This window comes from Bathycoccus prasinos (assembly GCF_002220235.1).
Source record: "Bathycoccus prasinos genomic : Chromosome_2".
NCBI classification, from domain to species: domain Eukaryota; kingdom Viridiplantae; phylum Chlorophyta; class Mamiellophyceae; order Mamiellales; family Bathycoccaceae; genus Bathycoccus; species Bathycoccus prasinos.
Genome location: NC_024007.1, coordinates 1,014,993 through 1,038,265, shown reverse-complemented (window position 1 = coordinate 1,038,265; position 23,273 = coordinate 1,014,993). Strand labels below are relative to the sequence as shown.

Sequence of the window (23,273 nt, the reverse complement as noted above, 5' to 3'; positions counted from 1 at the left end):
GCCTAATAAATCTAATCTGTCTAAAAACGATCAAAACTAATACACGCGCATTGGGAATAAAACTTCCTTCACGTTCAAAACTATTCCGCGGTTCCAAATGTTCACCACGTCCACTCGTTCGCTCTTGGGCAACCTTTTATTCACTCGTCGCATGTGCGCGTATTTATACGTCTCGTTCGTCGTCACGTTCATCGAGACTAAATAGATGTGGTACAAGGCAAAAACCAAAACGCCAAACCCAACCGAAAATAAAACAAACATCGAGAACATACTTCGCGTGTGATGATACATCAACGCCGGCAAAAACAGGCCGAAAAAATCTTTTTCTTTCACCGAGTGCCAATGCTTCGGTATCCGCGTCATCACCCGGTTCCAACAGACGAGACCTCCGTGTACGCACAACGCGCCGTTCACGATCAAGAACAACAAAAACCAACGCAAATTTCTCAAACCAATCGCTTGGTTCACCACCGCGCAGTAATGATCAAACTTACACACTCTTCGATTGGTCACCGCGTCCCACTTGCTCCTCGCCGGGATGTCGATATTCAGCGTTCGACAGGATTTGCCTTCCTCGTAGAGTAAATCATCGAACGGGAACATTTTATAACACACCTTGTGATTCTTCTCCGTGACTATTCCTGGATCGGACTTTAGCACGAGCAAGTGCGAGATAATGCCAACTATCGCGTGCAGCGTGAACCAGAAAAGCTTTATTACTTCCTTCTTCTTCTTTTGATTGTTGTTGTTGATGTTTATGTTGTTGTTCTTACTAATGTCATCACCTAATAAGTCGCTGAAGAAATCCAAAGCCAACAGGTACCCTATCAAAACGACGAGATAATACGCAATCGCGCTCAGTGGATTCCTTCTTTTTTCGCCGCGCTCTGTTCCTTTCTTTTTCTTTGACTGCCACCACCCTCGCCACCACTCTTTTAACGACGACGAGAACAACATCACGCGCGCGTAGTTGCCGTTTTCTCTTCTAGCGATTTAGGGAAAAGTTTGTGCGCAAAGTCCTCATAAAAACACACACACAAAAAAAGACGACGACGTAAACGTAAACGAATGAGTTCCTCTCATCGGTGTCTGTCTGACCAACCATCATCACCGACATTAGTAGTATCACTCGGAAACAACAAAAGAAGACGCGCAACAACAACGAGAACGACAACTACAAGAAGAAGAACAGAAACAATAAAAACGAGAAATTTCAACGCGTCTTCATTCAGCGAGAGTTTAACGAAGATGGAAAAGCGACCGATAATTTTTTTAGACGTGGATGGCGTTTTAAACCGAACGGCAACGGCACCTCAACTCATCGTGGAGAGAGATAAAGTCGAGATTTTGAACGAGATATGCGCGTCAACGGGGGCGGAAGTCGTTTTGACGACGTACTGGAGACACTTTGAAGAGTACATTGGATATATTTTTATGCGACACGACTGTTTGGAAATAGAGGTGGTTGGAAGGACGGAGGGAAAGCCTCACTTGGCGGATTCCGTGCATCACGATTTACACGTGTCTACGAATAGAATTCAGGAAATTAAGAGTTATTTAGACGCGAGATTTGTCGGGGAGGAGAAGTATCCCAAGTTTGTCATCGTGGACGATAAGGAAGTGGTGAGTAAAGGACACGCGTGGGCGAACAGGTTCGTGAAAACGAAATCTGAAATCGGTTTGACAAACGAACGCGCGCAACGGATGATTGAATCTTTGGAGCGGGTTTGAGAACGACGACGACGACGACTCCTGCATTAGTATGCTTTAGATTGTATTAGTAGATTTATTTATGTGGTTGTGTTATGGTTTGTTATTAAATATTACAAAGGAATCAACGCTGCAAGCTCGCCCACGCGTGCTTCCTTTTTTGCTGTTTGTTTTCGTACGTGTTCTTCTAGACGATGATTCGTGTTATACTAAGTTTCTTTCGGCATTGGTGTCGTCCAGAACTCTCCTTTTTGCTCCTCAAAATCTTGCGTCAATTTCACTTTCACTTGGTCGTTCGACATCATTTTCGTAGGTGGGGGTGACGGCATGATAGAATCTATTTTATGATGCAACATCCGTAACGACGCCAGCGTTCTGTGGTGCAAAATGTCTATGGCGTGCGAGCTGTATAAATCAGGGTTGGTTAATCGCAACGTCGAGGAAAGCACCGGAGTCACACTCGCTCGCGCAGAAATGTTTTTGAACTTCTCCCTCGTTTGCTTCGAACGGTAGCAACTTTGGATGAGTAAAACCGCGCGCATGCGTTTTTGCGCATCTTCAGAATCGGGATTAATCAAAAACGCGCCGTCGGCGCCATTTATTGTTTTCAACTTGTTCAAGTAAAATTGAGGACGTTCGTCGTACCATTTATACACGTCTGATTTTATGCCGTATAACATCAAAGCGTTGTACGCTTTAGAATACGCCACCATTTCTCTTCTGAATAATGCTTGCATTCGTTTCTTCTTCAGCATAACTTGTACGTCTGGATAGTGCTTCACTTCCTCTTCCAAGTCTTGGTACGAAAGCGAGTAGACGTCTGAAAACGTAATCGTTTGCAGAAACTGAGGCGATCGCCCAGGTTCCAACACATAGTCCTGACCAAAAACTTGTCCAGCGGTGATTATTCTACCATTTGCGACGAGCACACCTTTACGAATCATCAAAAAGTTGTCCATGTAATCTCCTTTTTCTAAAATCAACTCTTTCGGCGGATACGTTTGCTGTTTCATCTTCAAGGACAACGCCAACACCAAAGACTCTGGAAAGTCGTGGAAGAATTTCACGTCTCTCATCCAATTGTTTCGCAAAACCACGAGCTCTGCTCGTAGTCGCGGTGACATTTCTGACATCAACGCCGTCGTTCTTTCTAAGTCTAACTTCGCATCACCGTGTTTGTACTTGAAGAACTCTCTCAGTTTCACTCGCATCTCTTGCGGCGTCAACGGCAAATCCGCAAATAACTCGTTCAAATCCGTCAACGAGTTCTTTAACCCGCTCGTTCGAGAATTCTTCGTCGAAATGACGTTACCAACGGCACCGACGACGTAACCGTATTGAAATGCGCCAGCTAACATCGCTATGATGACAAAAATACGCTCCTCGTTTGTTTTCGGCGAAATGTCCCCGTAACCGATGGTTGTGATGGTCATCGAACTCCAATACAGCGCAGCGATGTACTTATCAAACCCAGGCACGCATGCCAAAGGATCTGTGGGATCGTAACACGAGTTGTTTACGGTGAAATCACCGAAATATGTATTCATCATCCACGTATCGTGTCCAGCGCTTGCCCCGAGGTCGTGGACGAATCCAAACGCGCACGCCATCCAATGCGCGAAAATGACCGTAACAATCGCAAACTTACTCAATGCGAGCATGGAATAATCGATGGTATACCTCATTTCCAATCTCTTAAATAATCGCATCGTTCGCAGAATGCGCAAAAGTTTCGCTAATCGAAATAATCTCAACGCCCTCAAGACGGTCAAATTTTCAATGTTTGCGTTCGGGTACGCATCCTCTACCATTATCGTAATCAAATCCGTCGGTATGACGGATAGAAAATCGATAATGAACCAGCTTCTGAGATAGGAAATTGCAATATATCTCCGATCGTATATAATGTGTCCAGTTTTAGGTTCCGGAACGGCCAAGAAAAAGTTGATGAAAAGATCGGTAATGAAGAACAAATCGACGATTCTATTCAACACGAACAACGCGTTCAAATTCGGTCTAGAAAATGCAACTTCAGCTGGAGTGACCACTGCTGTCCACAACAACGCGCATATGATGAGGAAATCCCATTTGCGCATGAACGACCCTAACGGCGAAAGCACGAAGACGCCTTGCTTCCTCGCGTAAAACGAGTTCGTGTCGTTGTTTTCATCGCACTCTGCGCGTATTCGTGAACTCAAGGTTCTTCCGGAACTCGCCCCCATCAATGTTGAGCTATCATTCTTACTATTACTGTTATGCATACCGGCTTTCGGGTCTTCTTCCTCCACTCCTTCCATAACTCGCTCACCCCACGTCCTTTCCATTCGTTTTTTCTCCTCCTGCCTCGCCCCGATCCTCTTCGTCTCTGCATATCTCATCTCCGTCGACCCTCTGCCCTTCATTCCCTTCAGCGATTTACTTTTAAACAAGGACACTATAAAACTCTCCGTGTTCGTGGTTTCCGCGTCGGTTTTATTCGACGCATCGCGCATATCTAACACGTCTTTCGTCAGCTCGGCGATGTTCGTAAAGAAGGAACCGATGCCGGCCTCCGGTACCGGATTTAAACTCGATCCAGTGCGATGAAAAGCCCCTCTGGCATCATTCGTGTGGAGTCGTTTCCGTATTTGTTGTTGTTGTTGTTGTTGTTGTTGAGATTGTCCGTCGGCGGCGAGCTCGATATCTTCGTTCGCCGCCTCTGCGGCGGTCGCGCTCGTCCCTGATTCTCGTCTTCCCTCCGCGGAGGAGGACCAATCATCGTCGCCCTCGTCGTCATCATTCATCGCCGGCGCTTGGCCGCGCGGGTAAGAGCTCATTCTCCCCGCGCGATGATTGTACTTTTATCGAGCACCTCTCTCACTCTCACTGTCCTCAACGCACAAATTAATAACGATTCACCACACTCTCAGGTGGGCGATAACACAGCAGAGAAGGAGCGCGCAGCAATGCGTAATTCAACGGCACAATTCAAATCGTGTTTTTTGTCTCCTTCTGTTCCCCGCTTTGCGCGCGTCTCGAAACTCGCTCGTCTGAAAGTAATGAACCAATACCTTCCTTCTCCTCTTTTTCTCACCGCCCGCCCGAGAGAGAAAGGGCAGCGGGAGTATTCCGAGAGTAAAGAGCGCGAGGACAGAGTGTTCCAAAAGTGGGGGTCTCTGCTTTAAATAAAAAGTTTTGAAGAAGAAGAGCAAAAAGGAGGACAAAAATAGAAGAGATTTCAATCGACAATTTTTTGTGTTTTTCAACTAATAAGAATGTAAAGATATCGTTTTCGCTTTGTTCCCATAACCACCAAGGATGATAATAATGATATATTCAAATGATATTGATAACAATAATAACTAAGAAGCGCGCGGAGTGCCACACTGGCTGCAAAAGTTGGAAGCTGCGCTGGAAAATTGACAGCCGCACCGTTCACAAAACTTGGCGACGCCTACTGAAGATCGAGCGGCGGTGGCGGTGTTGATGCGCGGGACAAATTCGGGTTCGTGCAACTCGTGTTGGTTGGCGGTATTATTCGCATTGAATCGTCGCTCAACGTTGACGCCGTTGAGCTTACTGCCGACGTTGTTGATGCCGTTGGCGGCGTAGCCATTGACGTTGCTCATAAACGCGTCTTGGTTGTTGTTGTTGTTATTCGAGTAGTTGCTATATTCGTTCCTTCCGCCTCGTTGGAACCCGAGTCGATCGATAATTGGAGAGCTGCCATACTCTGGTTCTGGTAACCCTCCGATATCGGGTATTCGCACCGAGAATAACGACCCCGCGTCTTTTCTGTTCTCTTTCTTTCTCGTCGTGATGACTAAGGTTTTGCAATCGTTCCCGCAGAACGTCAACGAAGTGGGCGAAGAGACCGGTAAACGAACCTCTAAATCGACCATGTTTGTGTTCTTATCGACGCGAATGCACTTTCCAGCGCCGGAAATGGCAATCCACAAGTTACCAACCGCGTCAACTTGCGCGCCGTCAGGGCCACCAGCCATATCTGACGGTAACGAATAAAACAACCGTCTATTCAAAGGCCCTCTGTTTGGATCGTAATCAAACTCAAAGACTTCGCGTCGAGGAGTATCCGTAAAATACATCTTGCGCCCGTCCGGGGAGAAGCAAATGCAGTTGGAACATCTGTGTTTATAATCCAAGACTTCTTCCAACTGTCGATTGTTGTTCGCGTCTAAGCGCCACAAACCTCCGATGGCGCTCGCATCAACGCGGTGGTCGTTGTTGTAACTACCAATGATAAAATTACCCGAGCGATCGACGCGACCATCGTTTGGTCTGGTATTTAAACCGGGTTCGAAGTCAGTCAATCTCGTTTTCACCGTTTTACTTCTCGGGTCAAACTGGTACAATCCCGAGGCCAAGCCTAAAATCAAATCGCCGTTAGACATCAAAGCGCAGCACCCTAAGGTTTCCCCAAAGGATTCTTTCATGTCCGGAAACTCCTCGAGCAAGTCCCAACTGTACAAAGTGCCTCTCGGTGCATCCACCCAGTATAACTTTTGGTCTTTTTGCGACCAAACTGGAGATTCGCCAAGTTCCATTTGCGTTTCCAAGCACTCTTCCGCGTACAACACGCGCGGCGTTCCCGGCTTCGTGCCTTGATGAAACGAACAGATGCGCGCGAAATCGTCCGAGGATAACGACGCACCCCCAACAAGGCACCCGTCGATATCCGGGCATTGCATGAGCTCGTCCACTGAGTCTGGTTTGACCGACCCTCCGTATTGAATGCGCACCCTGTCGGCGACAGATTTGGAATACTTTTCTGCAATCCAGTTTCGAATTAGTTTGTGTACGCTTTGCGCGATGGCCGGCGTGGCAGTCAACCCGGTACCGATCGCCCAAACTGGCTCGTACGCGATGATCATATTTTCCACATCTTTCGCCGATACGCCGTCTAAACCACCCGCTAATTGCCACGATAAAACGTCGTACACGTCGCCTCTCTCGTACTCTTCTTTCGTCTCGCCGACGCAGAACACCGGCGTCATGTCATTCTCGATGACTTTCTTAATTTTCTTGTTAATGTCCTCGTCCGTTTCGTAATAGAGCGAACGGCGTTCGCTGTGACCGATAATAACGTGCGTGACGCCCAAAGAATCTGCCATCGTGCACGACATTTCACCGGTAAACGCGCCGCCGTTCTCAAACGTCACGTTTTGCGCGCCGAGGTAGACACCCGAGCCTTCAATCTGTAATAGTATAAAAGAAGAAGAAGAAGAAGAAGAAGAAGAAGAGGTCATATGGTCAGTATCTGTTTGTTTTCTCTCTCTCTCTCTCTCTCCCGAACATTTACAGCAGAAGCGAGTCAGAGTAACTATGACATGAAAAGTATCGTTTCAAAAGCAGCAGGTAATTACTCCCGGCTTCAATTCTCAACAATGGAACTAGTATCTTCACTCTCGCCCTTTTCTCTGTTACCTTTTGCGTCGAGCCGAGCAAGAAAAAAATCGATATATTAGGAAACGTACCAACTGAGAGACTTCCGATAAAAACGCCGCCGGCGGGCATATCAAAACCTCCACGTTCTTATTATCTCCTCTTCCTCCTCCTCTGTTATTATTAGAGTTCCTCTTATTGAAGAGATTAAATCCACTCCTTCCTCCTCCTCCTCTCTCGTTGTTGTTGTTGAAAAAATCTGCGTCTCTCCTATCCTCCGCCGTGTTCGCGGCGACTAACGAGGCCAGCGTCCTCGCCTCCTCCAAAGTCTTCGGATTACATTTCCAGTTTCCCGCCATGATGGGCGTTCTTAACTGCTTCAAATCCTCCGGCCAGAACTCCTCCTCTTGCTCGTTATTACCAGGGTTTAACTTTTCCAATCGTTTCAGTTTGTTCTTTTGCTCGGGCGTTTTCTTCAATCCTTGTCCTCCACCACTGAAGAGTGCAGATTGAATCCTCACTCCGGAATTACATTTCCTTCTCCTCGTGATGATGACACCATTTCGCCGTCGTTGTTGTTGTTGTCTGGCGAGAAGGAGGTTGTTGCTCAAAACGCTGACGCTGCTCGTCGTCGTCGTCGTCGTCATCAGTTCTGCTTCTTCTTTTGTTTAATACTAATTTGCACAGGATAACGGAGAGAATGAGGCACAATATGAATTGACGAGAATTGAGCGAGCGAGGATAATTTTTTTTTTGTGGTCAGATTTGGCGGCAAAAGGAGGGAAATTTCTAGAGAGAGATTTTGGTTGTTCCGACACACGACTCTCTCTTCATTATTATTTTTACACGAACGAAAGCATATTTCAACTTTTTCTACTACTCTCTCCCGCGCTCTGCATCGCTCTCACTCTCACGCGCAAAGACAAAGACAGAGAGACAGAGAGCGAGAAGGAACGAACGACGCGCTGAAACGACCTTAAACGTTGGTGTTGGGATTTTTAGTATTAATCGCGTTTGTCGTAGTACGCGAGAGATGAGGAACAGCCATCGCCCTTCTTTGGGAAGTTGCAGAGAAGGCCGAGGAGTTTTTCATCGTCAACGCGCGAAGACAAGCGCGAGCAAAAACGCGAGGAAAAAGACAACGAGCTTAAGCGCGAGATGTCGAGGAGTGCTGCGCGCGAACGCTTCCTCGTCGTCTTCCTCTTCTTCTCTTAAGAAAGTATCACCGTCCTCGTCGTCGTCTTCTAAAAACAACAAAGGCGAAAATATCATCGTCGTTGGATTAGGAACGAGAGGCGTGACCATCATAGACGAGTTGCAAGAAGGCGCCTGCTTACCGAAAGCACAATTCTGGTCGATATCGTCGGATGTTGGGATATTAACGAGGACAAAATCGACGAACAGATGGCGATTACCGCCGGCGACGAGCGATATTCCGCAATCGGCGGTGATTGATAACGCGACGAGCGCCGCGCAGTCGGTGTTGTTCGCCGCGGAGAGCATGAGTTTGGAAGCCTTCTCTTCGGGAGGAGACGACGACGACGATAAAAAGAAAAGTAAACAAGAGAAACAAAAAGAGTTGGACGAGAAAGTGCACATATGCGTCGTCTGCTCTTCGGGAGAAGCTGGCGGAGAAGCGGGGATGTTATTCGCGAAAGAGCTGTTCAAATCGAAAAACATCGCGAGCGAGAAAAAAACTCGATTCCCGGGCATATGGGGCGGCGTCGAAACTCCGAGCGGGAGTACCGTATCTATTCACGCGGTCGCACCCTTCGATTTCGAAGGACGACGGAAACGAGACGAAGGGTTGGCGTTTTTGGATATGTGTTCGAGGAAGAAAGGTGCGGATTCTGTGGTTGTCGTTTCGCAAAGAGACGCGCAGGCGCTGGAAGGAGAACCGATGACTTTAGAAGCCGCATCGGCGTTGGCGAACGATTTTTGTCGTTGGAGCGTCTTGAACGTCGCGAAAGACTTGAGGCGAAACTCGACGTTTTGGGACGCGCGCGTGAACGGAGAAAACGAACGGTGTGGGATATTAGACGAACAAAACGCGTTTAAAGATGCCATTTCCTCGAAAACTTTACGAGAGATTAATAGCCAAAACTTATCGAAAAGTGCAAGTGGGGGTTGTGGCATCGCCGTCGTCGGGTGTGCGGTGGAGGAATTGAAAACGTACGGCACGGAAGACGAACAGATTTCTGCGGCGATTGTTTCCGCGGTGAAGGAAGCGGCGGAAGATTCGCCGTTTCTCGACCCGACGCAAGCCCTCGGCGAGAAATGCGTACATCTCGTGTGCCAAATCTCCACGCCTCGAGGTACGCTTGGACCGTTAGCGAGGAAATCTATAACCTCCAGCTTAGCTGCGTACGTGGACCCGCTGAAATGCGGCGTGACTATATGTAAAGCGCCGGCTGAAAATACCGTCGGATGCATCGAGATTTCCTTATACGCCGTGGCGAATTTTGAAACCATCGCGGAAAGATTTACGTTGCGTCAATCGCAGATTGCGTTGAGAAAGCTCAAAGATAGAAACTTACCCGAGCAGATGATAAATAATTTAGAACCGAGGAAGAAACGTTTGGATTGGTCTTCGGTGGATGATTTCGTCGACGAGAGCAACGAAAACAAATTCACGTCTCCGCCACCAAAGCGTTCTTCTCCTCAAACCGCTTCGGACGGAAAATCCGTCGATTCCATCTTCGACGAGGCATTAATGTCTGTCGACGAATCCAACGAGTCGTTGCTTCGAGCGGGTGACATGCTAGCAAACATTAGCGAGGACGGAACGATGGAAGATGCGCCGGAAATCAACCCGTTCGTAACCACGGACGAAGAGTTTGATTTGGAAAGCGAGAACTTTGTCGTCTTGGAAGACGAGGACTTAGAAGTTCCTCCTCCTCCTCCTCCTCCTCCCTCTAGCGATACAGAAGAGAAGCAGAAGACGACAGAATCTAGCGCGGTAACCACCGCCAACAACGACGCGGCGCGCATTACGGTACCTGGAGAACTTACGGGAAGCGTCGTCTTGACGCCGGTTCGAGTGTTGCGCCCGAAAGAAGACGCGAGCGGTAACGTCGTCGGATATCGCGCGGTAGACTCCGTCAACGATTACGACAAAGCCGACGTCGACGACAACGACATCGATACTCAAAACGAAAAGAGCAATAGCAATAGCAAATTCTCCTTGCTCGGCTGGCGTCCGTTTTCGAGCAAAAACGACTCCTCCTCCTCTTCCTCCTCCTCCTCCAAAGTACGCTCGAGAGCCTTTGGTGTGCTCGAATCCGACCGCGAAGCGCGCACGCGACCCATCCTTCGCGTCGAATACGCCAACATGTGCGTCTACGAAGGCGAAGTCCTCGAAAAAACAACCAAAGCCGAAGGCTCTGGCATCATGCGCTTCGCCTCTGGCGATTGGTACGAAGGAAGGTTCGCGCAAGGCAAACCCGACGGAAAAGGCAAGCTCTCGTTCTCGCGAGGAGGATACTTCGAAGGCGAGTGGTTAAACGGGAAACCAGTCAACGGCTCACTCGTGAAACCACCACCACAATCACCGGTGGGATAAATTCCTCGTCGTCTTTAGAATAGAATATTTAGAATATATATATTATGCGAGTAAAATTGACGCGCGCGGTGTTGTTATCCTCTCGTATTCACTTAAAATTTTTCTCACACGCCTTCGAGGAAGGCACCTTTTTCCCTTACATTTCTTCATAAAAAATTGCTCATGCGAGAAGAAGAAGACAAGGCCGAGGCCGAGAAGAAGACGAAGTCAGAGGATACAAACGAGGAGGAGGACAAAGCGTATAATTCGATAAAACGAGACGAAGAAGAAGAGGAAGAAGACGATGATGACGATGAAAGTACGGGTTTGTTGAGCACTTCCCATCGAAGAGAAGAAGAAGACGACGACGAAGAAAAGAAGGAAGACGATCATCATAATCTTCGTCGCGACCACCACCAAAACCAAACCGCATCATCATCAATCAGCGCGACGCGGCATATTTATCCGAACGTTTTGGAAGACGGCGATGGAGAGAACGAGAATTGTGCGGTCGGTGTGCCGGTTTTAGCGGACGGATCGATTGATTTCAACGCGTACGAACGAGGAGGAGGAGGAGGAGGAGGGCACGAGAGGACGACGAGAGATTACGCGAGAGCGTTGGCGGAGAGCGAAGGAAACCAAGACGTTTCGGTTTTGTTGGAAGATCCAAGCTCGAGTGCATCGCCTCAATCTTCTTCTCGAAACTTTGTGGAGTTGCAAAGTTATTCGACCGGTTTGTTCGATTGCGCTTTGGACCCGCTGAACTTTCTCAAGAACTTCTTGTGCGTTCCTTGGGGCGTCGGCGAATACGCCAGAGATACCGCGCAAGGCGAGTGTTTTCCGACCGCGTTGAGCATATCCATGGGAAATTTGTTGCTGAATAACTTATGTTTCCCGATGGGATGCTTCGCCACCGGTTCGTGCATCCACAGCTCCAACGCGGTGGCAGAGCATCGACTCGGGATATTCGATAAAACCGACTTAGCGACGGCGTTATGTTGCGCCCCGTGCGTGGTCTCCCGCATGCAAAGAGAAATCAGCGCGCGAAAAGCGCTCGGAGTGATGCCGAGCAGAGAGGAGCTCATGCTAAGATTTCCAAACAACGAGTTCGACGATTGGGACGGCGGCGGTCTTTCATACCACCACGGTGGAAGCGCTCGAGGAGGAAACCACCATCTGAATCGAAGCGACTTTATCCCTCCCAGACGCGTCGTCCGCATGGTACATCGGAGAGGGAACATGGTTGGTCGAATGTAATAATGCATAACTGCTAGTATATATAATTAGAGCAGTTAAAGTAGTCAAGTCTCGTTTTTTTCTCATCAGTCAGTCACACAACCAACTTTTTTTTCTTCTTTTTTTCTTCTTCATTTGGCGGCTCTCACATCAAACACAAGCAAAATTAAAAATGGGTTCAAGCGGCGAAAAGAGCGCGAAGAAAGCCAAGAAAGAGAAGAAAGACACCCCAAAGTCTTCGAAGAAACGCGATCGGGATGGGTTGCCTGTGCCGTCGTCCGCGAGTAAAGGAGGAGAAGGGGACGATGATGAAAAACAGAATCCGGTGTGCGCGATTGCTTCGCCGTTGGCCGATGGGAAATTGACCAAGAAATTATTGAAAGTTGTCAAGAAAGGTAAGCAAATGAATAAGAGCGGCGTGGTGATATCAGAAGAAGAAGAAGAACGACATCCCCGTCGTTTTGTTTCTCTCGTTCTTCTTCTTCTTCTTCTTCTTCTTCACATTCTCTTCTCGTTGTTCGGTGGTGGTAGTATTCGTTGTTGAATTCTCCCTCCTAAAATTGTCTCTCTCTCTCTCTCAATAACAACAACAATAACAATAACTCACACACTTCTTTCTCTTCTTATTAAACTCCTCCTCTTTTAACAATAACTGAAAAACAGCGTCTAAATTCAAACAAGTCCGGCGAGGGGTCAAAGAGGTCGTCAAGCAACTCAAAACGACGAAAGAAGGATTGTGCGTCATCGCGGGGGACATATCGCCAATCGATGTCATCACGCACGTGCCGATGTTGTGCGAAGAAGCGGGCGTGCAATACGTGTACGTGCACTCGAAGGAGCAGTTGGGCGCAGCTGGGATGACGAAACGACCGACGAGTGTGATGTTAGTGTTACCGAAAGCGGTGAAAGGGTCGACGAAAATGGGGAAGGATGACGAAAAGGAGTTTGAGGAGATGTATAAGAGCGTGTATTCGAAAGTGAAAGGGATGCACGAGAAGTAATAATTATGTTCGTCTAGTGTTGGAGGGCATTCGAAAGTGAAAGGGATGCACGAGAAGTAATGATTGGATTCGTCTAGTGTTGGAGGGCGGCGGGAGAAGATGCTAAGTTTTATTCAATAAGTGTACTACTACTATGATTTTATTCTTAAAAACCGAGAAACTATGCTATGCTTTATTTTCTATCGCTCTAACGAATCAAAACAGGAAAGACTTCTTCTTCTTCTTCTTCTTGAGCAAAGCAGCTTGGACTCGCTCTACCGCGTTCTTGTCCTCGTCGTCGTCGTTCTTCTTTTCTTCTTCTTCTTCTTCGTCCTCTAACAGCGCTCGCCTCTTCCTCGCCTCTTCGTCTTCGTCCTCTTCCTTGCCTCGTCTGTTTTTACTCTTCATCTTCATCTCCTCCTTTCTTTTCCTCTTCTCCATCCCTTCCTCTCTTTGCCGCTTAATCTCCGTCTGAAAATCTCCAGCCTCTTTTCTCTCCCTCATTTTCGTCGCTCTCGCGCGTAACTCGGGATCGTCCGCACACATCCTCTCGAACGCCTTCTTCGCGAACGCGTTCAACGCCTCTCGTTTCGTCTCTTCGTTCTTCAACTTTTGATGACACTCGGACAACACATCGAACGCCTCTCGAGCTTTCTTATCGCCCGGATTCTTATCCGGGTGCGTGAGTAAACTTCTCTTACGAAACGCTTTGGATAATTCCGCGACGGTGACAGGCCAAATCGGGTCGCCGATATCGTCCGCCGTCGGTTCCGCAACCGCTAAAGCTTTGAAGTAATTTTGGTTCTTGTACGCCTCTAGAATCTGTTCCGGGATCGTCTTTCCCAACTCCTCCTCGTTTTCCTCCACCATCTTCTTTTCTTTCTTCGCATCATCATCATCCAAAACGATTTTCTTGGGTAACATGTGTTCCGGTATCCTCACCTCTCGTTCCATTAAATCATCGTCCTTCTTTCCGTTCGCGTTCAAATACTCCGCAGCTTTCCGGTTAAACATTTTATCGAAATTCGTCGAATCCATTTTGCAGCTATAAATTCGTTTTACTCCTCATCATATCACATATCGTTTTTCTTTTCTTCTTTTCGTTTTAATAAAAATGGCCCGTTGCCGCGCGCGCGTGTGTTCTCTCTCTCTCTCTCTTTTCCCTCTCAAAAATATCTCTCTCGTTTCGAAGAGGTTTTAGGTGTCTTTATTTCTTGCACATATCTCTTCTGTTTTTGCGGTAAAAAGAAAAACTTTTCAAAGTTGTTTTTGTTTTTCTGCATTTTCAAGGAAGTCCAATGCAAACACATTTGGATGAAAAAAGGGGGAAGACAAACGAAAGAAAAATTCTCAACTCTCTCTTCATTTTTAGATACAAAAGAACACTGCTGGCTATTACTACGCGTTACAAGAAAGAATACAGAGTATTATTCACCGCGACGCGTGGTACCGAAAGAGAGAGAGAGAGAGAGAGAGATGAGGAAATCATCGCGAGGGGGAGTCACAACTGTCCTCGCGAAGAAAAAAATATCGTCGTCATTTTCTCACAAAAGATATCACCATCGAACGCCGCTCGGGGAAATCAACGACGACGACGAAGAGGACGAACAAAGAGTTCGAGAGAAAGACTCACCGATGACGGTGCGAAGAAAATGGAACAAAGAACACGGAGTATCGTGCGGAGGAGGAAATTCTCCGAGCAGTGCTCGTTTTAAAGCGACGGCGATGGATAAGGTGCTGATATTAAACAGGAGAGTGGACACGCTCGAGGTGCGTACAATTCTTCGTCTCAAATGTCTTCCTCTTCTTCTCGAACTCGTCACTGTTTTCAATCTTTCTTTCGCGCGCGACGACGTAAACGTGATGAGCGCTTTAAATTGACATTTTAAAACGATGATTTTCCTTTTCAATCACACTTTCAAACAGGCAAAGCTTATCGACGCGAACGAGCACATCAAGGAACAAGACGCGTACAGCAATCGATTGCAGAAAGATTTAGTGGAAGCGCAGAAAGTGTATAAACAGCTGAGAGTTATCGAGCGAGAGCGAAGGTTGGCGGACGAGGAGGTTGCGAATTTGGATGAAAAATTGGCGTCGATACGGAACGAAACAAAAGAGGATATTCAACGTTTGACGATTGAGAACGACCGGTTGAGGAATAAAGAAACGCGAGAACTCGAGGATTTAGAGGAAGAGGTGAAGAATAAAACGTTACACGTGGAAGATTTGGAGCAGTCGCTGTCTAGGAGTCAAGGCCGAGAAATGTTGATGTCGCGCGAGAGAGACGTGGCGTTGATTGAAGCGGAAAGAGGGGCAAAGGAGTTGGCAGCGACGCAGGCGAGGTGCGTGGCGTTGTCGAAAGCGCACGAGGAAGCTGTCGTGAGTTGTTCGAAACTGAAAGTGGAAAATGAACGGACAAAGGAGGAAAACGTAAAGTTATCGAGCGAAGTGGAAGATTTAACCGAACAAATAGAAAACAAGAGGAAGGAGAACGATTTGTTGTACAGCGCTTTAGAGGACAAGAAGCTGGTCGTTTTAGACGAGGCACGATCGATCGCGTCGAATTCATCGATGAAACAAAGAGTTGATTTCAAAGAAGCGTTGGCAAAGGCGACGCACGAAGCCGAACGAAAAGCGGACGAGGCGGAGAGAAAGCTGGAAGCCGAACGAAAAGACGTGACGGAGTTGATTTGTTCGTTCGAGGATGAGTTGAAGAGTAAGACGGAAAAGATTGCGAGTTTGCGATTGGAGTTGGCCAATGCGAGATCGAAGAATGCTTCTACTTCTTCCTCCCCTTCGTCTATGAACGTCGCTGCGAAGAAGCAACAACAGCGAAAACAACAATCGGTTTTATTGAACGACCCGCTGGACGAGGAAGACGAAGAAGACGATGGATGCTACAACCATGACGAAGAGAACACACATCACCATCAAGGTGGCGTGAAGACAGAAATGCAAACACGGTACGAACAAGCCGAGCGGAAACAAGAAGAGTACGAGCGTTCGGAGGAATTGAAACGATTAGACGCTACTCGATGGACCCTCCAAAAAGAACTCGAAAAGGAGATTCGAGACGCCAACGCGCTTCGCGATGAGAACAAAAACATATCTTATGCGTTCGATAAACTCAAAAGAGAGCACGAATTCACGGAAGAAAAGTTACAAGCGGCAGATTTACACTTGGAAATGTTGGAAAAAACGCACAGAGCGGCGAGAGAGGCGTTGAAATCAGCCGAAGAGGAGAAATTTCAAGCCGAGAGAGCCGTTCGCAACGCGAAAACAGACGCGGAGATGGCGTTGAAGCGGAAAGAGTCGGCGGCAATCTCAGAAAACCGAGCGATGAAAATGCAAGTGCAAAGTTTAGAGAGACAGTTGGAGCGGTGCGAAGACCGCGTGAAAGCGGCTGAGTTGGATGCTGCCAACGCGTTAGTCAAAGTCAACGAAGAAGTCGAAACGAGAGCTCGCCTCGAAGTGGACGTGCAAGCGAAAGAGAACAAGATGAAAATCAAAGAGCGCGACTTGAGAAATAAACTAGAGCACTCGAGACAGGCGTTACACTTTGTCGTCTTAGCCGAGACAAAAACGTTGATGAAGTTATACAACGCGGCGGAAGTTACCCGAGAAACTGGCGTCATCGACACGAGCTCGAGACCTCGAGACGTGGATGAAAAATTGTGGTCCCGAATCGTAGACGCCTTAGCGAGCATAGACATACGAAACGAAGAGCTTTGATGAGAAGTGTTGAAAGGTACTTGGTATATAAAGAACTAAATATAATCTACTGCTCCACTGCTTTCTTCATCTCTACGTTGGCGATGCTTTCTTCGTTTTCCTCGTCGAACTTGAGAAAAGAGTTCGGATCGTGTTTATGTAAATCCGCGCTCGTCAATTGAACGGCACCGCCGCCATCGATAGTACTCCACGGATCATTATTATTGGTATTATGACTCTTACTACCAACACTAGTATCACCACCACCTTTACTTTCTACCTCCATAAATGCCACGAAGCACGCTTTACAAAAATCAAACTCCTCCTCCGTTTCCTCTACACATTTCCCGCACGACCATCGTTCGCCTAATATGTACAAACCGCATCCATCGCACGTTCTCGGTAACTCCCACGCTTCTCTGTCTATATCGTCCGCGACTCCGGCTACGTCTTCTAAATGATTCAAAGAGAAGTTTACTGATTTCTTTATCTTCTTTGTCTTCTTCTCCTTCTTCTCCTCGTTCTCTGCATTCACCGACAACACGCCGCGTTTGTCTCCACAACTGTTGTTGTCATCATCATCATCATCATTCTCCTCCTCGCTCTTCCTCTCCAAAGACTCAACGGTACGATCGAGTTTAGGCGCCTCCTTCTCATCGTCCTCGCTTCGTTTCCTCTTACTGTTCTTCTTCACGGCTGATTTCGCTGGCTCTGACGACACCGTCCCGAGAGCATCGTCATCAATCATATTGAGTGTATATCTCTTTTAATTAGGTAAAAGCTTCTTGTTAAAATGGACTCAATTTCGCTTCAAAATGTTCTTCTAAAATAGTAAGTAAAAAAATGCTTCGCGAAAGCGCTTCTGGCAATGCGAACAACAACGGAAGCTTACCGCGCTCGCGAAGCGCGCATTTAAAAAGTTTACACCACGTGGAAACGCATCCTCTCGGTGGAGGAGGAGGAGGTGTTGGGAGTGGTTTACCGTTACACGCCACGTCCGGGGAGAAGTACCAGAAGGGATTGAAGAGAAAGAATTCGAAAGCGAAACGTACTACGAATGGATGGAAAGCGATGAGTGCCACTCTGTTTGTTTTCGTGCACGTGTGTTCGAGCGCGTATTATTACAACAAGATGAAAAGTGGAGGAAGTGATAACGTCGATGCGTTGGATGGGAACGACGGGAAGAGCGAGACCAACCAACAAACGCCGTCGCGGTACGATTTACTTTCCTCCGAGGAGGATGAGGATGAACAGGATAGGAGTTTATTGACGACGAAGTTGCGATTGGAGCTCGATGAAGCGAAAAGGCAGATGTTGACGATGAAAGAAGAGAGCCAAGTGATGCAAATGCAGCTGAGGGATTTTCAGGCGAAAGGTATGAGTGGTGGTAGTAGTAGCAGTAGTAGTAACAAAAAGAATAACTTGCAACAATCCGGAAACGTCGAGACGCATTACGGTGGTAGTAGTAATAATAATGGAGGAATAGGAGGCGGGTTGTTGGTGTGGAATTACGAGACGACTGGGCAACCGATTGAGATTAAATCAACGCCGTCGGCGAACAGAGACGTCGCTTTAGATTCGAGACCGTTCTTTTCCATTGTCATGGCGGCGTATAATCAAGGCGCGTACATCGACGAGACGGTGAAATCAGTCGCTGCGCAATCGTACGAGCGGTGGGAATTGATCATCGTTAACGACGGTAGCTCGGATGATTCGTGGGCAAAAGCCTCAAATTTGATGGATAAGTATGGAAAGAGAAGAATCCGATTGATTAACAAACGCAACGGGGGGTTGGCGGATGCTAGAAACGTCGGGATGCGATACGCGAGAGGCGATTGGTTGTGCATGTTGGATTCGGACGATTTGTTAGCGAGAGATTATTTGAGTCGAGCGGCAGAGCTCGTGGAGGAAGAGCACGGAAACGGAGGTGATATCGCAACAACTATTTCGGGAGGACACATTGGAACTGGAGGTGTGGACATTATCCCCGGGTGCATGCGCAACTTTGACGCGGTCTCGTCTGATTGGTGTTTTCCTGAAGGCTTCTCCATCGTCGGCGTTTCGCACTGGAACAAATTTCACGCCTCGGTTTTAATGAAAGCTGATTTGATGAGAAAAGTTGGCGGGTACGATCCAGGTATCCCGTGGGGTTTGGAAGATTGGAACTTTTGGTTGAACGCGGCGAAATTTAACCCAATCGTCCGGTTTGTACCGGAAATTACGTTTTACTATCGCCATCATAAAGGCACTTCCATGCGCAAAAAGATGTTTGCGGCGTATTTAGAGCAAACGAAAGCGATGGTTCGAACGAACCACGTTGAATTATACGAACCGGTGCAACTACTTCACGACCACGAAACGATTGAAAACATGCACGAAGACACGTTAAAAGCGTTGGAGAAGAAAATGCAACAGTTTCCATTACAGCCAATGCCGTACTTTTGGAGAGCGTTGCGAAGGACGAAGAAAATGGAATACGAAGAAGCCATCGATGATTTGAAAATCGCGTTGAATTTAACAACCTCGGAAAAACGATACAAATGGCAAATGTATTATCGATTGGCGCTTTTACACGAAGCGTTGGAGGAGTATCCAGAGGCGGTGAAAGCCATCAACGGCGCCTTCCGGGACGCGTATTTCAACGAGATTTTATTGGTAAAGCACAGATTGGAGCAAAAAGTCTTGGGCGATCCAAAAGTTGTGTCCGCGCATTTGGTCGAAGCGACACCCACGTATTGGAAATCTGAAAAAGAAATGCACGATATCAACGAAGGAACGTTGGCTGGGAAACTTCTAAAATCCGAGCAATCTCACGAACTCTCTTCGTTAGTTGCCGAGCAAATGCAACGCATGAACGCGCTGTTGCAAATAGCCACTACCAACCCGTGCGGCGATCCGTCCGAGCCGTTACCGAATAAAGGTGAATTCAATTTAGCTAAAAATGGCAACTTTAACGCTCAAAAAGATTATTGGAACCCGTTTGGATCTGGGTATAACTTAGCACAGTCGTTATCCCGCTCCGGTTCTGGACCGCAACCGTGCGCGCACGTCGAAAACGACAACGACGACGCCTCCTCGGGCTTCACGCAACTCATCGAAATCAACCAAATTAAATCAGAACCGCTGTTGGTAAAAATGTGGTCAAAGTCCAAAGACGTTTCCGGTACTACCAAAGATGCCGGGTACTCCTTATATGTCGACATCTGGTACTCTGACGGTTCCAACGATTGGGGGTTCAACGTTCCTTTTAACCCTGGAACGCACGGTTGGGAACGCGCCGCCGCATTCATCACCAAAGACAAGCCCATCAAATCTATCCAAGTGTACGGCATGTTGAGAGGTAAAGAAGGCGAAGCGTGGTTTGACGATATCACCGTCTCGAGAGGCAAAGACGCCGCGTGCGCTTGCGGCGAACGCCAAATGTTTGAACCCACAGAGAACGGGGATTGTGAACAGTGCTTGGCGGGGATGCGATGTTTCTTGGGAGACTTGTTCGATCCGTCCGTGCAATCGGTCGTTTTATAATAAAGTTGTATGTACCTGTATCTTTCGTCATAAATAGCACACACCCCTAATAAATTCGCTGGTGCGCTCTACATGTCCTCCACCCAAACACCGCCTTCTATTCAAAGCAAAAGCCATCCGTCCTTTTCGCAGCAAAGGAAAGAACTCCTCTTCATCGCCAGAAGAAACCGAGAGCTGGAAGCCGAAGCCGCATGCGCGCAAAAGCTCTCTTTGATTAAAGTTGAATCGAATTCGGTTTCGGAAATCCAACGCGTTTTAGAAGTCGAGAAGAAGGTTGCGACTCGTTTGTTAAAAGAGGCGAGCGGTTCAATCGAGACGTGCTTGAGGAATTTTCTAGAAAAAGAGTGATACGAAGAGAATGGTCATGACTCGCTGTAGCGTTTTATATTCTCGTTGCACGAAGTACAAACGTTTTCATCTTCTTTTCGCGTTCTCTCTTCTCGGAATGTTGTTGATGTTGTTAGGGGTGATGTGTGAAGACGAGAACGACGCGGCGACCAAGGAGAACAACGAGAACATGAACAAGGACAACAGTATTCCGTCGCTTTCAACCGAAAGCAACAACATCGATAATGAAAACATTCCAGCAAGGAAAATTAAATTTGGAGAAACCGTTAAACTGGACGAGTTAGGACCGGTAATAGTGCAATCGGATTGCACGTTGAAACGCATTGAAAATTGGCATACGTTAACCGAAGGCGAGCGAGAGGCGACGATGAGAAGGATTGGAGGAAGGAACAGAGTGAGATTAGAACATTGCAAAGAACAGATACAGATATCAGATGCTGGCGAACTTTAGTAATTTTAGCATGTAACAGTAGTATTTTAGAAACCGAGAATGCCGCGCTCAATATTGCATTCACACCCGCGATAAAATAATCATCGTCTGTTTTTGTTCTGGGCTACCATCGGTCGATTCGAGGAGTGTCTCGCTTTGTTCCCGACGCGAACGCCGTAGTTCTCGTCAAATTCGGTTTCGTAGTATCGTTCTGGTATCGATTTCTTCACGTCGTCTTCGGTTAGGGACGACGTTGAATCCAAATGGACTTTAGAATCTTCCACTCGCAAAGCGTTCAAATACTCGTCCGAAAAGAGCGAGCGCCAAAAGGTATCCGCGTTGGATTTCCCTCCCGCGTATCCCGCACCTCGTCTGCAGAATTTCAACAGACAAATTTCCAAAACGTTGTCGACAATCACCCAGGTGGACAATTCAACTTTAATGTCCTTGTACAACTTCTTATCATCGATGATAACGTCGTCTTTATAGCGAACGCTCAATCTCGATCGAGACATGTCCACTTGAACGTCCTCACTTTTCGCGGATTCGTGCGCGCTCATTCCACCCGCATAACCGTCCAACCGTACGAAGATTTCCACGTACGTTTGATTTTGTTTCCATTTAATCGTTTCCGTCTCCAAACCTAAACACTTCTCAACTTCAATCTCTTGCCAATACAACTCGTTCTTGCTCGATTCCCTCGCCTTTAATAATCTCGTTTCCTCCGCCTCTCGCATGTTCTTCATGTCTTCCGCATCGAATTTCGGCGGTTCTGGTTTCGGGTTCGCGCGACCATACATGTCTTCCATGTTGACGACCTTACGCTCTAAACGGTCCACCTCGTCTGTTTCATGCGTGTTGTTGGGAAGGAGAGAAGAAAAATGTTTAGTATTATTATTATTGCGAAAGAGCTGCTCCTGCGGTAAATTTCTAAAACGAAAAGTTCAAAATGCTTACTCACCATCTTTCAAAACCGCTTGCTTCCCGTGACTTCGCATCCACCTCGCGAACTTCGGTTCCGTCCCTTCCGTCGCATCCGCGAAGTCGTTCTTCCGACAAAACGCCTTGTGAAACGGCCAGTACGTCTTTTGACACTTCACCGAACAGAAAAACGCCGTGTGACACCGGCTGCATTTCATCAGATGATCTCGTCCGCCACAATTGTCGCACGTGTGTTGCAAAGACGCCAAAAGTTGATCTTGTTCTTGAAAGTGACACGGCGCCGTGATGTTTCCGCCCGTTGCTGTCATAACAATTCTTTTATCTGGCGATGATGATAACCTCGTATTATTATTATTATTGGTGTCTTCTCATGCGACGCAAAACTATTTTTGACGACATGTGCGTGCCAAAAAGAAGCGTTTAAAGCGTTTCTCTGAAAACCAGACGGTCCCCCATCAAGCAGAGAAAAAGTTCTCCTCTTTTTTCCCCTTCTCTTCACTCCATTCGTCCTCAAACACTCCCGCTTTGTAGTACGCGCACAGAAGAAAAAAGCCATCAATATCATGCCTTCGTCGTCGTTAGTGTTAGTATTATCATCGTCCTCATTCGCGGGATGTACTACCTTCTCAAAATCCTCCTCCTCCAAGCGGGGAACGAGACGAACAGAATTCAGTTGTCGCGCCGTCAGAAGTTTTCAACATCATCATCGCGCTGATAATAATAAGAAAAGAGGAGAAGAGACACTCAAAATGCGCGCTCGAGTGGTGGATTCTGAGAACGCGTACGGCGACGAGCGATTGAAAACGCCCGCGATGCCTTTAATCGACGTCGTTGAAGAGTCCAACAGCGGCACGCGAATTTTGCAATGCATGTTGAGAGCTCGGGTGACGGATAAAAGTGGGAATATTCGTTGCGTAGTGTTACCGTTGGACGCTCCGATCGATGTCTTGCGAGGCGAAGCGAACAGCGAGGACGAGGACTTATCGGACATCGACGATAAGGAGTTGAACGAGATTTTACCGGATATGCAATTAGCGTTGGCGAAGAAAGGGTTGTTGTTGCAGCGGTCGGCGTTGTGCTTTACGGTGAGAGGACCGATTCGCGCGGATTACGACGATTGTTTAGAGTTGGATCAAGGGCGAGACGAGGCGCCACAAGAAGCGACGGAGTTGGTAACTTTCGACAGCGACGCGACTGGGTGTCGGTATTTAGTCTATGCGCCGTTAAATCCCGTGTTGATTGTAACAAAAGAAATTGAAAGTAACGGTTTGAGACAGGAGGCTGTGATGGAAGAGCCGGACGAAATCGTCGAGGCTGCGATTGAGAGAGTGTACGAAGAGTTGGCATCGGGTCCAGACGACGAATTATTCTTACAGATGGAGAAAGCGGAGAGGGACATGAACGATAGTAATAAGAAGGGTAATAGTGGTGGTGGTAAAAGAAATAAAAAGTGATTTTTATGACGAAT

The 23,273-nt window shown here is 47.4% G+C and overlaps 14 protein-coding genes across 14 annotated transcripts; 8 read left to right on the top strand and 6 right to left on the bottom strand.

The window, feature by feature from the left end:
* Positions 1-36: 36 nt before the first annotated feature.
* Positions 37-957, bottom strand: Bathy02g05740 (predicted protein; the record flags this gene model as incomplete). The annotated part of the gene is made up of 1 exon (XM_007514544.1): positions 37-957. The coding sequence occupies one exon, from the start codon at positions 955-957 to the stop codon at positions 37-39; it is 921 nt and encodes a 306-aa protein (XP_007514606.1).
* A 291-nt stretch (positions 958-1,248) lies between these two features.
* On the top strand, positions 1,249-1,731 carry Bathy02g05730 (predicted protein; the record flags this gene model as incomplete). Its single annotated transcript, XM_007514493.1, has 1 exon — positions 1,249-1,731. The coding sequence occupies one exon, from the start codon at positions 1,249-1,251 to the stop codon at positions 1,729-1,731; it is 483 nt and encodes a 160-aa protein (XP_007514555.1).
* Positions 1,732-1,919: 188 nt separating this feature from the next.
* On the bottom strand, positions 1,920-4,493 carry Bathy02g05720 (hypothetical protein; the record flags this gene model as incomplete). The annotated part of the gene is made up of 1 exon (XM_007514836.1): positions 1,920-4,493. The coding sequence occupies one exon, from the start codon at positions 4,491-4,493 to the stop codon at positions 1,920-1,922; it is 2,574 nt and encodes an 857-aa protein (XP_007514898.1).
* A 558-nt stretch (positions 4,494-5,051) lies between these two features.
* On the bottom strand, positions 5,052-7,739 carry Bathy02g05710 (triosephosphate isomerase; the record flags this gene model as incomplete). The annotated part of the gene is made up of 2 exons (XM_007514538.1): positions 5,052-6,905; positions 7,185-7,739. 2 exons carry the CDS (start codon positions 7,737-7,739, stop codon positions 5,052-5,054), a joined length of 2,409 nt encoding a protein of 802 aa, XP_007514600.1.
* A 386-nt stretch (positions 7,740-8,125) lies between these two features.
* On the top strand, positions 8,126-10,654 carry Bathy02g05700 (MORN repeat protein; the record flags this gene model as incomplete). The annotated part of the gene is made up of 1 exon (XM_007514527.1): positions 8,126-10,654. One exon carries the CDS (start codon positions 8,126-8,128, stop codon positions 10,652-10,654), a length of 2,529 nt encoding a protein of 842 aa, XP_007514589.1.
* A 162-nt stretch (positions 10,655-10,816) lies between these two features.
* Positions 10,817-11,890, top strand: Bathy02g05690 (predicted protein; the record flags this gene model as incomplete). Its single annotated transcript, XM_007514590.1, has 1 exon — positions 10,817-11,890. The coding sequence occupies one exon, from the start codon at positions 10,817-10,819 to the stop codon at positions 11,888-11,890; it is 1,074 nt and encodes a 357-aa protein (XP_007514652.1).
* A 151-nt stretch (positions 11,891-12,041) lies between these two features.
* Bathy02g05680 (predicted protein) lies at positions 12,042-12,870 on the top strand (the record flags this gene model as incomplete). The annotated part of the gene is made up of 2 exons (XM_007514947.1): positions 12,042-12,396; positions 12,533-12,870. The coding sequence occupies 2 exons, from the start codon at positions 12,042-12,044 to the stop codon at positions 12,868-12,870; spliced, it is 693 nt and encodes a 230-aa protein (XP_007515009.1).
* A 195-nt stretch (positions 12,871-13,065) lies between these two features.
* Bathy02g05670 (predicted protein) lies at positions 13,066-13,887 on the bottom strand (the record flags this gene model as incomplete). Its single annotated transcript, XM_007514968.1, has 1 exon — positions 13,066-13,887. The coding sequence occupies one exon, from the start codon at positions 13,885-13,887 to the stop codon at positions 13,066-13,068; it is 822 nt and encodes a 273-aa protein (XP_007515030.1).
* Positions 13,888-14,742: 855 nt separating this feature from the next.
* Positions 14,743-16,549, top strand: Bathy02g05660 (hypothetical protein; the record flags this gene model as incomplete). Its single annotated transcript, XM_007514931.1, has 2 exons — positions 14,743-16,509; positions 16,541-16,549. 2 exons carry the CDS (start codon positions 14,743-14,745, stop codon positions 16,547-16,549), a joined length of 1,776 nt encoding a protein of 591 aa, XP_007514993.1.
* A 78-nt stretch (positions 16,550-16,627) lies between these two features.
* Bathy02g05650 (predicted protein) lies at positions 16,628-17,308 on the bottom strand (the record flags this gene model as incomplete). Its single annotated transcript, XM_007515001.1, has 1 exon — positions 16,628-17,308. The coding sequence occupies one exon, from the start codon at positions 17,306-17,308 to the stop codon at positions 16,628-16,630; it is 681 nt and encodes a 226-aa protein (XP_007515063.1).
* Positions 17,309-17,403: 95 nt separating this feature from the next.
* On the top strand, positions 17,404-20,085 carry Bathy02g05640 (glycosyl transferase family 2; the record flags this gene model as incomplete). Its single annotated transcript, XM_007514427.1, has 1 exon — positions 17,404-20,085. The coding sequence occupies one exon, from the start codon at positions 17,404-17,406 to the stop codon at positions 20,083-20,085; it is 2,682 nt and encodes an 893-aa protein (XP_007514489.1).
* A 358-nt stretch (positions 20,086-20,443) lies between these two features.
* Bathy02g05630 (conserved hypothetical protein) lies at positions 20,444-20,884 on the top strand (the record flags this gene model as incomplete). Its single annotated transcript, XM_007514892.1, has 1 exon — positions 20,444-20,884. The coding sequence occupies one exon, from the start codon at positions 20,444-20,446 to the stop codon at positions 20,882-20,884; it is 441 nt and encodes a 146-aa protein (XP_007514954.1).
* An 80-nt stretch (positions 20,885-20,964) lies between these two features.
* Positions 20,965-22,113, bottom strand: Bathy02g05620 (predicted protein; the record flags this gene model as incomplete). The annotated part of the gene is made up of 2 exons (XM_007514980.1): positions 20,965-21,707; positions 21,825-22,113. The coding sequence occupies 2 exons, from the start codon at positions 22,111-22,113 to the stop codon at positions 20,965-20,967; spliced, it is 1,032 nt and encodes a 343-aa protein (XP_007515042.1).
* A 441-nt stretch (positions 22,114-22,554) lies between these two features.
* Positions 22,555-23,259, top strand: Bathy02g05610 (predicted protein; the record flags this gene model as incomplete). The annotated part of the gene is made up of 1 exon (XM_007514793.1): positions 22,555-23,259. The coding sequence occupies one exon, from the start codon at positions 22,555-22,557 to the stop codon at positions 23,257-23,259; it is 705 nt and encodes a 234-aa protein (XP_007514855.1).
* Between the last annotated feature and the right edge of the window lie 14 nt (positions 23,260-23,273).